General features: G+C 38.8%; 1 protein-coding gene across 6 annotated transcripts in view; it reads right to left on the reverse strand.

Annotated features, from left to right (window-relative positions):
* The window catches only part of GRIP1 (glutamate receptor interacting protein 1), a 296,431-nt gene that overhangs the window by 12,716 nt on the left and 270,295 nt on the right, over positions 1 to 13,420 (reverse strand). For all 6 annotated transcript variants that reach the window (XM_088141799.1, XM_088141797.1, XM_088141794.1 and 3 more), the window contains 3 exons: positions 11,112 to 11,251; positions 8,182 to 8,367; positions 2,680 to 2,836 (listed from right to left, as the gene is read on the reverse strand). In XM_088141799.1, coding sequence (XP_087997925.1) covers positions 2,680 to 2,836; positions 8,182 to 8,367; positions 11,112 to 11,251 — 483 coding nt within the window. The remainder of the gene's footprint in view (positions 1 to 2,679; positions 2,837 to 8,181; positions 8,368 to 11,111; positions 11,252 to 13,420) is intronic.

The raw sequence follows: 13,420 nt of genomic DNA on the forward strand, positions 1-13,420 counted from the left end.
TCTAGGCATGAGGTTTGGTGTCATCAATATATGGATGATACTCAGCTTTACATCTTATGCCTGGGCAAAGAGATGTTGTGCTAGAAGTACTGATCCAAAGCCTTGAGGCTATCAGGTTCTGGATGGAGAGGAACAGACTCCAATCGAATCTCTCCAAGTCAGTGTTGCTTTTGGTTCATGGACCTAATTCTAAGGAAATTCTACTGTTGATTCTGAGTATGGATGTCTGCATTTGGGGTTTCTCCTAGAACCTCAGCTAAGAGACCTTTTGCATGGCTACATCTTGTGCACTAATTGTGACCATTCCTGGACTAGACACCCTGCTCAGAGTCACTCATGACCTAGATATCTCTTATTTGTATTATTACATGGGGCTGCACTTAAAAGAGCATTTGGAAGCTGCAGCTGGTATAGAATGTGGCAGCCTGGGCTGTGATGGGTGTGTGCGAGAGCTGCACTGGCTGCCAGTCAGCTTCCAAGTGTGAATTACTGATTATCACCTTTAAGGTCCTATACAGCTCCAGACCTGGTTATCCAAGGATTAGAGTTAATCTAACATCAAATATGGTTAACTCCATCCAGGTCTTGTGTATGGGACTGTCATATGGTAGGGCCTCAGAAGTGGACATTTTCAATAGCTGCCCCGATTCTTTGGAACCCTCCGAGCTGAGTTCTCATCAGCTTTGTCCCTCTTAGGCTTCAGGAAAATGTTGAAGACCCACCTGTTCTACCTGGCACAGGAAGAGGGTGTGTACAACTGAAGGTGAGATCTGCAGTCTAATGATAATTATATTCTCTAGTTTTAAAATCTTTTTATTTTGTCATTATTTATATGCACTTGGGATTTGGGATTATTGTTTTATTCTATGTTGACACTGTTAACTGCTCTGGGTCTCTTCTGGAATGAGCAGCACAGAAGCAAAATAAAGTAGATAAATAAATATGCTCAGACTTGTACTCCATATAGGCAGGATCAGATGAGGTGTCTGGGGAGGTGATCATCATCTTATTTGGGATTTATTTCATTTCATTTTGTGATCTTTGAGGAAGTGGACAGGGTTCCTTGTGGTATGAGTTCTATCACCTGTGGGCTGGTTCCATGCCCCATCTGTCTCTTTCAGTTGGCTGACGATGTGAGTGTAGTTGGATTTGAGATGCTCACCAAGTGCTTTGCTTAGAGAGGGGGTGGTATCTTTTGTCTTAGAGGCATTGGTATGCTACCTTCTGAAGAAGTCATCTCTTGCTCCGATAGTGTTGGATTACTCCAACCCAACATAGAAATCTTGTTACATAGTCCTCAACTATATATTATCTATGGCAAAATAGCCAAATCATATGGGTAGAAGCACTAAACCATTTCTGATACTTTTTTTCCCTCAGCTCAGCTTAATTCCCAGTTGAGTGTTATGTCAGAAGAGAACCTAGCTAGGAGAAATTTCCTGGTAGAAGGGTCTGTGTTACAAAATGTTGGATATTGGGGATTGTTCAGGACCCTGAATCATAAACTCTTCTACCACTCTTGTAAATAGAGAGCCACTTTGGTATAATGGTTAAAGGCAGCAGAAGACCGTGAGTTCTAATGCTCCTATGAAACCAGCTGAGTGACTTTGGGCCCTGTTATTCTCTCAGTCCTATGAAGAAGGCAAGGGCAAACCACTTCTGGAAAATCTTGTCAAAAAAATTGCATGGACTTGTCTGTCTAGCACCAGGAGTCAATAGTGACTTAAAGACACACACACACACAAGTTTATATATAAATGGGACAGATTCACAATTAAAGATATGGCTCTGCTGCCATGATATGAATACTGAGTCAGGAGTCCCTCATGCATTTATCTCAATAAAATAAGAAGCCAAAACTTGAATATAAATTTGTCCAGATCAGATGCAAACTGTCTAGGCAAAGTTAATTAAACTTCTAGGCTAGTGATGGTAAATGTCTGAAAAGAGACGTACTATCACTACTAACATTTAAAAATTGAGACAACATCAAAAGGTCAGTCCCCAGAAAGTTGTAGCACTGATGTCAAAAGCTTATCATTTAGTTGTCTCTTGTGGTTTTCCTTCTTCAAGAATACCACAGTATCATATTTACTGATTTATGTGGAAACTACAGGGAAACCTCCTAAGTAATGAAGGATGAACCTCAGAATGATCCCGCTAACATTAAGAAGATAGGAAACAGGAGATAGAAACTAAAATACCCTACAATACCTGGAGCACTTTCAGTGTTGAATTAATATCTGTAGTTAATGATCTATACTGTTACACACAAAAGTTCACCAACTGCACAAGTCCTGCTTTCAGCATTATAATGTTTCATGAATATTACTAATCTCACCTAAGAATTCTCATATAGCATGAACTGTAAATATCACATATCTCAGCAGCTTGAGGACAAATTGGCAATTGAGCATTTTGAGCTCCTTAGACAATCTGTGTTAGGTCTGTGCAGTATTTTAGATTCAAAGGCAAAAAGGGGCTTTTGGAGAACTCTTTGAAGCAGATGCACCTCTTCTGGGAATGGTACTAATTTCAGTTTAATGAGTTGCAGACGGGTCCTTGCTCAAAAGCACCTTTTTGCCTTCATACCTGAAGTTTTGAACAGCCTTAATAGGTACACCAATAAAAGAATGTTGCTACTGCAGTAAACAATTGAGTACCTAGCACAGTACTTACCTACTTGCTACTGGTTTATCCCATCCATCATCACTTAGCCCTGTATCCTGGAAGGAGTTGATTCGGGGCCTATTTGGAGGAGATAAACTGCCCCTTTGTTTTGGACTTCTCCATTCAAAGGTATTGAAGTTATATCCTGAAGCCTGATAACTGGGACCTAAAAAATTAACCGTATGTTGATTACTGGTGATTATTTAAAATAAGAAAAATATAATGTGAAATTTATTCTTCCAATCATTGTATGATTTAGCCATTATTTCCTCTACCAAATATATGTAGATTATAAATATAAGCTAGAATTAACTTGTAGCTCCTTCCCTGAACCGTGCTTGGAAGGGCAAACTGAAATTATGTTATACACTCAAAAACAATCTTATCATGTGCAACAGTCTAACAAGCAAAACTTATCATTCCATTTTAATGGCTATGCTGATTGCTCTCGTTTTTGCACATTGCACGCAACACTGTTGAGAACATCAGTGCTATTTGAAATAGTTATTTTCTAGATCTATTCATCTACTACAGCAAATATGGGGAACTTTTCTGGGAGCCACAACCCACTCACTTGACCAGAGGGAGAGCCATGGGTGATATTACCAGAAGTGTGGGGGGGGGTCGGGGCATGTCTTCCTTCCTTCCTTCCTTCCTTCCTTCCTTCCTTCCTTCCTTCCTTCCTTCCTTCCTTCCTTCCTTCCTTCCTTCCTTCCTTCCTTCCTTCCTTCCTTCCTTCCTTCCTTCCTTCCTTCCTGAGATGCAAAACACCTACATTTCCTACACTTAAAACACCCTTCTGGAATGGCCCAAAATATAATTTTGAGTCATGGTGGTGCTAGTGGTTTAAGGATGGGAGAGGTTTGCCTCCTAGAAGCCACTCACTCTCATTTCCATTTAAAAAAGGAAAAAGCTGTACTGACAAAAATAATCTATCTTGCCACTGTGTTTTCAAGGTACTGTGACAACATATGTAGATTGAGGATTGTCTACCCTGATCTATCTAGGTGGTTCATTATAGAATAACCAAACATTCACTTTATTTATTTACCTCTAGGCAGCCTGAACTAAATACAGTATATAAACAGCTTACGGTACTTAGTCTGTTTGCTCTAGTAGAGCCTTCATTCCCCAATTAACTTCTATTTCTATTGTTCCCAAGTTCTTTGTTACTATATTGCTCCTCTTATTCCTATTCACCTATTAGAATCACATTTTATTACATTTCTCTTCCTAGAAGTGTTTTGCCTGGATGATATTCAGCATGAGAGTTATACCACATCTTTAAGAGATGTTTCTGATATTTCACTGGTACCAACTTCAAACCTTTGCAGTTCATTAGAGGAATCAGTGGTATATGGTTTGAACATAGCTGGAAGGATTCCTGTCTATAAAGGTACCTTGAGAAAAATTCACAAGCCCACAGTGCTGCAAGATACTCCTTCTCAATTTGAGCATAATGTGTTCCTGGATCTCTGAAAGTTTGGAACTATAGGCTATTGGTTTTAACGTCTGAACAATTCAGATGATACAAATCTTTCAAAGCACTGCACCATGCATAAAATCTCAGCTCAGCTATAGATTCTGGGGAATTAACTCCTGAAATAGCTTCCACTTTCTTTGGATGTGGCTCACTTTATGCTCGTTTATGTGATACCCAAGATATGTGAGCACTTTCAGCTGTAGGAAGCATTTGCTTTTGTTGAGCATTTGTTTAGACCTGCACTTTCTGATTGCTAGAACTGCAAACAGTCTCTGGCCATGCTAATCCTTAATAAGGCTTCGGAACAAGGTACTATCCATGAACACTAAGATGCCTTTTTTCAGAAAAGCAGAATTTCCCTTTGGAATAAGCTGAGAACTAGAAACTCAGAACTGAATGTTTTAAAGAAGAATATACTGAATTGTGTAATAAATGTAATTGATTTGGCCCAATCTGGATCTAACTGAATTTTTCAAAATCCATTGGAAGCAGAGAATACTTTTACATTACTTGTGGATGTAATCTATATTAGGAAGGATGTTGTTCTCTTTGTCCAGCTTTTCAAATTTATTTATACATGTGCAAATTTTCCTGTTTTTTAAGGATCATTACTTCAATCTACCACATAGAACCATCCTCCCTAATTCAGCTTTTACTTGGGGGACAGTGCAACTAATATTATTCTGGCTTAATGGATTGTACAGTAAATAGCTCCTTCCTTTAGCTTCATATTAATTAGAAGACTCATTAAACTTTCTAGTTCTTTGTGAAGCTCAGTGAACAGTCTTTCATATGGTGCCCTACATCTGTGCCACAAATGCTTCTCTCTCTTGGCCAGTGTTTTTCTACCTTGGCAACTTTAAGATGTGTGGACTACAGCTCCCAGAATTCCCCAGCCAGATTGGCTGGGGAATTCTGGGAGCTGAAGTCCACACATCTTAAAGTTGCCAAGGTTGAGAAACACTGGTCTAGACTATGTCTTTTCATTACATATAGCTTGAGCTCATATTTTTTGTCTCTGTACTAGATATTGGCTACAAAATACTTGTAAAGTTTTGCTATTCTGGACCACAAAGGATGCGGTACTCTGCTTGAGATGAAAAAAAAATGCGCAGGTTTTTCAATTTTTCTCACCTTTTAAATGTGATGAGAGTTGCAAAAAGATCAGTTTTTAAAAAACATTTATAGCATTCAATTTTTTTAAATTAGTCATTATACCTTAAATATCTTTTCCCATAGTAAGTATAACTAGTCCTTCATCTATTTTGATACAGACTGATTTGATCTTGGGGCAAAGCATATCTGGCCTTATTTCTTCTGGTCTGGGTGGCTGCACTCTTCAAACATTTCCTGCAGATCCATTCAGATTTCTTGGTCCTGAATTTGGTCTTTGATCAATTCCGAGTATCTATCATCTACATAGTCTCTCCTGAGGCTAAAAGAGTTTCTGTTTGTAGCTTTTGGGATAAAACCTTGTTGAGTCCCCCTACTAGGTTCACTTTTGTTGTCTCCAAACCTGTACTCATCTGCTTTCTCATGCCTTCTGTAGGCCCCAAACAATTTCCTTGGGCTTTTTTGTCCTTTGATGAATACACAAAATATGTGCATTTCTCTTGGGTACAAACTATCCATCAAATTTGCTAAAGACAAATAGACAGTCATTCTTAATTGCAATAGCAGCAAAGGTAAAAGAGATAAAAATTCTTTTCTACCTGTGCCCACATGGCATAAATGAAAGCACATTCCTGGATTTCTTTTTCTTCTACACTGAGTTTGGTAGCAAATCTGTAACAGGAGAACTGCTTCCAATCAATCTAGCCAGCAGATTGGCTAAATCAAAGGCTTCTGGTGGGGGAAATTTTGTCATGCTTAGACCTCAAATTTGTATGGTGGTCAGACTTCTGAATGCTGTATTTGTTCTTTATAAGATGGCTGGAAACTTTCAACTGAATAACAGTGCAATACAATAGCTAAGTATGTAAACTGCTTACAGTTTTTTTTCCATCTGCCTTTCCTAGTAAAAATATCCTCACCAGCTAAGTCCTGTTTCAATTCTTTCAGGGTCCTTTCTTGCCATGTGATATATTAGTTCCTTCTTTTCCTATTCAGTGAATAGATTCACATTTTATTACACATCCTGATGCAGTATTAAAATGTTCTGGTTTAATAGGAGCTAATAGATAGCATAATTTAGCTTCAATATAAAGTATAAATTATCTAAAACACAGTGTATAATATTTACTAGTATCATACTTTTACTGACTGAACAAATATGAGAAAGCTGAGCTTTGAGACACATCTGTGTAGTAACTTATCAAAGCAATATTCAGTTGCCCGTGAGGTGTATTTGCCAAGAAAATGTACCACCTCTGCTGTCATGTGATTGCAACTCAAATGCTTGGCAACCAGCTCTCACTTAACGATGGTTGCAGTGCTCCATGGTCATGTGATTGCCATTTACATCCCCATCTGGCTGGGGAATTCTGGGAGCTGAAGTCCACACATCTTAAAGTTGCCAAGGTAGAAAAACACTGGCCAAGAGAGAGAAGCTGGCAGGGAAGGCTGCAAGTCACTCTGGTAAGTCCCCCCAGCGCTTGCGTGCCCCCCTCCTTCCCCCGGCCTCCCTCCACTCATGTGGTGTGTTGCCCTCCTTTCCCTGGTGTCCCTGTGCTTGTGCAGTTTTTCAGATAGGTAAATAAACAGGCTACAGGGAGCCATGTATGGCTCATGGGTTGATTACTGTCACCTAAATGAAACTGTTCAGCTTGCTGAGAGTTGTCCACATCTGAATGGATATGGAATGACAGCAGAAGAGAGGGCTCTGGCATATAAATCAAAACAAACCACATCACTGCCCATCAATATTAAATATATTTTAGCATGATCTATATTTGTGAATTAAACCTGTAGAAATATTTTTAAAAGCAAGATCACTTGTACCCAAATACAGTAATCCAGTGTTGTCCAAACTTGGCCACTTTAAGATGAGTGGACTTCAACTCCCAGAATTCCCCAGCCAGCCATGCTGGGGAATTCTGGGAGTTGAAGTCCACTCATCTTAAAGTGGCCAAGTTTGGACAACACTGCAGTAATCTATTAATCTATTTATATATTAATATATTTATACAGAATCAGAGATTTGGCCTCCAAGAAAATTAGACATTCAGCTTTACAAGGGATATTTCATTTTACTGCTGCTTTAACAAATAATGGTAAGAAATGTGTGAAACTAAAAAGCAGTGTTTTTTTCCCTAGTTATCCCTTTGATATTTGCTACTTTAAGGTCACTATATAAAACAGTAGTTTGATTTTCCATCTAAAACATAATCATTTTTGTATACTGTTCTAATTAAGACATTTAAAATCTGCATTTCTCTGGTTCAAAATTATGTTCAAGGTTTAAATGAAAATGCTTAAAATAATGATTAAATCCTAAAAACTAAGTATATATTTTTTCAGAGATTAAAAGAATCTCATGTTATTGTTGCCGCTGTTGTTGAAAATTGTTCTAAAACCAGTTACTTAGAAAGCCCCCTGACATCTTAATGTCAAAGGGATGAAGGAGAAATGAAAGGGCAACAAAGCAATGAATAATTTTTTTATGTTCCCCTTTGGCAGTTTACAATAAATCTTTACTACAGTCAGCTTAAAAAATCACAGTGAATGGGCCTCAGATGTTCATATTAATGAATACCTTCAATGTGTTCCACATCTTATATTAATCTAAGCTTGAAGGATAAACCTGTTTAGCTATGGATGAGCTATGGACTAGTCACTGAAACATTAGTAAAAGCAGCAGAAGGTTCTTAGCATATTGATATATGTTTAAAACCTGTCACAATGACATGAAATCAAGGTTAGCTGAATGCAAGAGATAGAACACAATGTGCTAAACTGTGCAGTTTTAATGAGATATCTGCATGACAGGTAAAAGGTGAGTTTGCTTCTGAAATATAGAAAAGAGGGTTAAAAGCCTTGCCCTGAATGTTCCCATGCTAAGTAGATCAGAATAAAGGCATGACCCCCACCTTGGCTTCCATAGCTGTTATCCATTCCAGAGCCATCCCATGATTCCACAGCACTGTCCACACTTGGGACAGTGGTGGAATAGATGTCAGACAGTTTGCCTGGTTTCTGTGTGGTGGCTGTATCGTCTTCAGCATCGCTTAATTCATTTATATGACCAGAGGCAGAAAATTTCTTGGGACTTGATGCTGATAGAAAGGAAGAAGTGTTATACATTTATTATAAAATTCTATATATACATTCAACCTGATGTGCACGGAAGGCCATTTTGCCAACAGAAAGCTGAGACAAACAGACTGTATACCACATTCATTTTATCTACAGGGCAGTGGAAAGGACCTCCCCCCTTACTACTACTATTGCAATAGGCTTGATGGAGTCTCAGTATCTAGTAGGGCTGGGTAACACATTCAAACAAGGTACTTCACACTGCATGGGAGCATAAGCAAAACAAAGCTCTTGGAGCCATTAAAGCCGCTGGGTCTTTAGCAAGGCTTGGGCAGTGGCTTCAAAAGTTGCTGTCAGCAGTCTCCACATACGTATGCGTGCACAGCCACTTTGCTTTGCTGGGAACAGCCATGTGGAATCAGCCAGAAGTAGCTTCTGGCATAGCTATGCAAGTTTTGTAAAGCACGTTGCTGCTTTAGTGTTTCAAGCACTTTCTTTGGCCCCTGGGCACAGCAAGGCACCTTTTTCAAATGCTTTGAACAGTCCCATTTTCTTTGTATTTGTACATGCATAATAGATGAGGAACCTGTTTCCATATGGTGGCTGATCCTGCAGCTTAGTCTAGTCAATTCCATTAGAAAAGCAAGTCATTTTTTTTAAAAAGGGATGGAGAAACATTCCTCAAGAGATACCAAATATATTATTTCATTTTTGAAAGTGCTACTGAAGTATTTATAGGGATGCACACTCATCCTTTCCACACACTAATTTCTGAAAACCTTGGGGGAGAAAGAGTAGAAATAACATTTAATATATGTCTGCAGCAGCCACATTGAAACACACACTGTTATTATCCTAGCCATTTTCATCAATCTGAATAACAAATGTTATTAGAGCTCACAATAAATCATAATAACTAATATCTGTAATTAATATCTGTGTATCAAAAGCAACAATTCACAGAGTCAAAAGTTAGTATAGCATAGTGAATACATCTAGTTGCTGCCTAGCACTGTTAGATAACTTGATGTTTGGATAATAAGGGTTCTAGAATAACAACACTACAAAATACACATTTTAAAAAAATCAGTGGGAACACTGGGTAATTGAACTAAAAGTGACCCTACACATGAGATTTATAAACTGATTTCCATCAGGCAGGATAACCTGCACCCACATCATCTCTGGTAGATGTCTGTCTGTTATTCATCGGAAGTCACTCAGAAGGGCACCAATTGCATTCGTACAATTAAGGCAGAGGTGGCAGCTGCTTTGAAATTCTCAGGTTCCTGGCCATGCCTTCTGTCATTTTTTTAAAAAGGTGTTTGTGGCCTGATGTAGGGCCAGCATGTGGAAACAGAAAAGCCTTGGCATTTGTCTGGAGTGGCACAATGGGTTGGGTTGGAATAACAGGTAGAAGCAGGTTGTGGGTGAACAAGGCAGCCAGAGTCAGGGCCTACTAACTAGATCAACCCCTAGATGGTAGAAGAGAGATACAAAAGTCCCAAGGTCTTTGCTGTCATCTATGGCTGTCTGCATTTTTGCAGCTCAGATCTAATACCTCTAGTACTGAGGCAACCCCCATGAAAGCACTCAATGCTGCCATTGCTTCTGTTCCTCTCCAAGAACAGCTTGTATTGGCAAGCTCTGAGCACCAAAACTGATCTTCTCCATCAAATGCAAGCATTCATTTTTTCAAAACTGATGTTGGGAAGGTAGTCTCCATCTGAGAGGTCCTCCTTGAGCCCCAGAGATTTCTAAGCTACTGCTAGTTTAACTATACCTATTCTTGTTAGCAGATGCTTCTGCTGTGAAAGGAGAATGAGAAATGCATGGCACAAGCAGAGTAATACAGAGTGATGGGTGAAATCAGAGCAAGCAACATGCTCAGAATATCAGTTGAGAGAGTTTGGAGAGTTAGTAAGCCAAAGTATTAGATAAAAATGGGGACTAAGATAGCAACTAGCAAGTCCAAGATTTTAGATCAGTTTATCAGAAACATTTTTCCCATTCTTTACTGAATGATATCCTGTTCCTAGTTCTTACATCCTCTAAATAAATAGTTGAAATATATTATGTATTCTGGTCTACAATGACTTAATGGGGGGAACCAATCCCTCGTGCTTCCCTCTATTATTTACTGCTCTATAATTTAGTAAGTGCTGGAAAAGGCTTATCTTGATTAACTTTATTGTGAATTTTGGGCCCAGCAGACAGATTGAGCTTCTGGACAACTAGTTACTCCAACTATCTGTGTGCTGTCTAGGAGACAGGGCCTTCTGCAGTTCCCCAAAAGTACTCCACTTTCCTTCTTTTCAACAGTTAGTCTTAAAAAAATAACTTATTCCTGCACTTTTTTCTTCTCTCTAGGTCCCTGACCTTTCGTCATCATTGTACCCTCTTCTTTTCTCCCATTTCTTCATGAAACTAGTTGTGTTGAAAACTAGCTGTATTGAAAACTAGAGTGTTGAAAACTAACCAGGTATCCAGATGAGTAGAGCAACTGCTTTCCAGTGTTGACTATCACACAATAATTATAAACAATAAATGGGATTACCTTCTGAGTAACTTAGTCTCATTGCCCTTGCTGTCTTTTGCAATAAATTCATTTTTTAAAAAAGCTGCTTTTTATATACGTGGATTTATTTCTACAGTCCTAAATATCTAATAGATGCTATAGGCCAAATGTCACTTTCATGAATATATGCACAAAACATTCTTGATAGGGCAGAAAAGGCATCGGTGGAATACCTGATGCACTTACCATCTGTCTGTTTTTTTATTTTCAAGGTCACTGTCTCTCCTGCCATCTGTAACAAATGAATGGCTTCACTCAAAGGTTTCCCTTTCAGACTGTTACTATTTATTGCTAAGATTCGGTCTCCGATATGAATTGCACCTGTCCTGAAACATGAGTTAAATAAAACATGAAAAATTCAATAAAAAGAGAATCTGAGCAAAGCATTTAATATATAATTTAAGAAAAAAAGTTTGCTTTTCCTCCTGCTTTTATTTTTATTTTAAAATGTAATTTACGTAAATATATTTTTAATGAAACATTAATGTTACTTTTAAAATGTCTGTAAGCTGGTAGCCAAATAGTTTGCACCAGCAAAGAGCTCTGTTTTTTCAAAGTGATATGTAAACTAAAATTGCACGTTTATTGAGTTTATTGTTCTATACTTCTAAACAGTTAAGAAAGTAACTTGATGGATTTTTTTCCAGTCAAAAGGAAACAGCAAGAATAACATTAAGAGCTACTTTATTTTGTTCTTCCATCTAAACAAAAAATATTAACAAGCATCAGTACATAACATTAAAGGATACAACATTTTTATTTCAAGATATGTTATAACCCATACTGTTGATATGGACAGACAACACCTGAAATATTATAACTCTTATACATTAATTATTCATCTTTTGGGTGATATAACATGAAGTACACTCCCCAGTGTGAAAATGTTATCCTTTCCATTTTGCAGGTGCAGGTGTAGATAGTGTACAGTGGGGCAAAAAAAAATTTAGTCAGCCACCAATTGTGCAAGTTCTCCCACTTAAAAAGATGAGAGAGGCCTGTAATTTTCATCATAGGTATACCTCAACTATGAGAGACAAAATGGGGAAAAAAATCCAGAAAATCACATTGTCTGATTTTTAAAGAATTTATTTGCAAATCATGGTGGAAAATAAGTATTTGGTCAATATCAAAAGTTCATCTCAATACTTTGTTATATATCCTTTGTTGGCAATGACAGAGGTCAAACGTTTTCTGTAAGTCTTCACAAGGTTTTCACACACTGTTGCTGGTATTTTGGCCCATTCCTCCATGCAGATCTCCTCTAGAGCAGTGATGTTTTGGGGCTGTCGCTGGGCAACACGGACTTTCAACTCCCTCCAAAGGTTTTCCATGGGGTTGAGATCTGGAGACTGGCTAGGCCACTCCAGGACCTTGAAATGCTTCTTACGAAGCCACTCCTTCGTTGCCTGGGCAGTATGTTTGGGATCATTGTCATGCTGAAAGACCCAGTCACTTTTCATCTTCAATGCCCTTGCTGATGGAAGGAGGTGTTCACTCAAAATCTCACGATACATGGCCCCATTCATTCTTTCCTTTACACAGATCAGTTGTCCTGGTCCCTTTGCAGAAAAACAGCCCCAAAGCATGATGTTTCCACCCCCATGCTTCACAGTAGGTATGGTGTTCTTTGGATGCAACTCAGCATTCTCTCTCCTTCAAACACGACAAGTTGAGTTTAGACCAAAACGTTCTACTTTGGTTTCATCTGACCATATGACATTCTCCCAATCCTCTTCTGGATCATCCAAATGCTCTCTAGCAAACTTCAGACGGGCCCAGACATGTACTGGCTTAAGCAGGGGGACACGTCTGGCACTGCAGGATTTGAGTCCCTGGCAGTGTAGTGTGTTACTGATGGTAGCCTTTGTTACTTTGGTCCCAGCTCTCTGCAGGTCATTCACTAGGTCCCCCCGTGTGGTTCTTGGATTTTTGCTCACCGTTCTTATGATCATTTTGACCCCACGGGGTGAGATCTTGCGTGGAGCCCCAGATCAAGGGAGATTATCAGTGGTCTTGTATGTCTTCCATTTTCTAATTATTGCTCCCACAGTTGATTTCTTCACACCAAGCTGCTTGCCTATTGCAGATTCAGTCTTCCCAGGCTGGTGCAGGTCTACAATTTTGTTTCTGGTGTCCTTCGACAGCTCTTTGGTCTTGGCCATAGTGGAGTTTGGAGTGTGACTATTTGAGGTTGTGGACAGATGTCTTTTATACTGATAACAAGGTCAAACGGGTGCCATTACTACAGGTAACGAGTGGAGGACAGAGGAGCCTCTTAAAGAAGTAGTTACAGGTCTGTGAGAGCCAGACATTTTGCTTGTTTGTAGGTGACCAAATACTTATTTTCCACCATGATTTGCAAATAAATTCTTTAAAAATCAGACAATGTGATTTTCTGGATTTTTTTTCTCATTTTGTCTCTCATAGTTGAGGTATACCTATGATGAAAATTACAGGCCTCTCTCATCTTTTTAAGTGGGAGAACTTGCACA

Source organism: Python bivittatus, unplaced genomic scaffold, assembly GCF_059951505.1.
Source record: "Python bivittatus isolate LINGU-HERP-01145 unplaced genomic scaffold, Pbiv_v1 ctg000330_np1212, whole genome shotgun sequence".
Classification (NCBI taxonomy): domain Eukaryota; kingdom Metazoa; phylum Chordata; class Lepidosauria; order Squamata; family Pythonidae; genus Python; species Python bivittatus.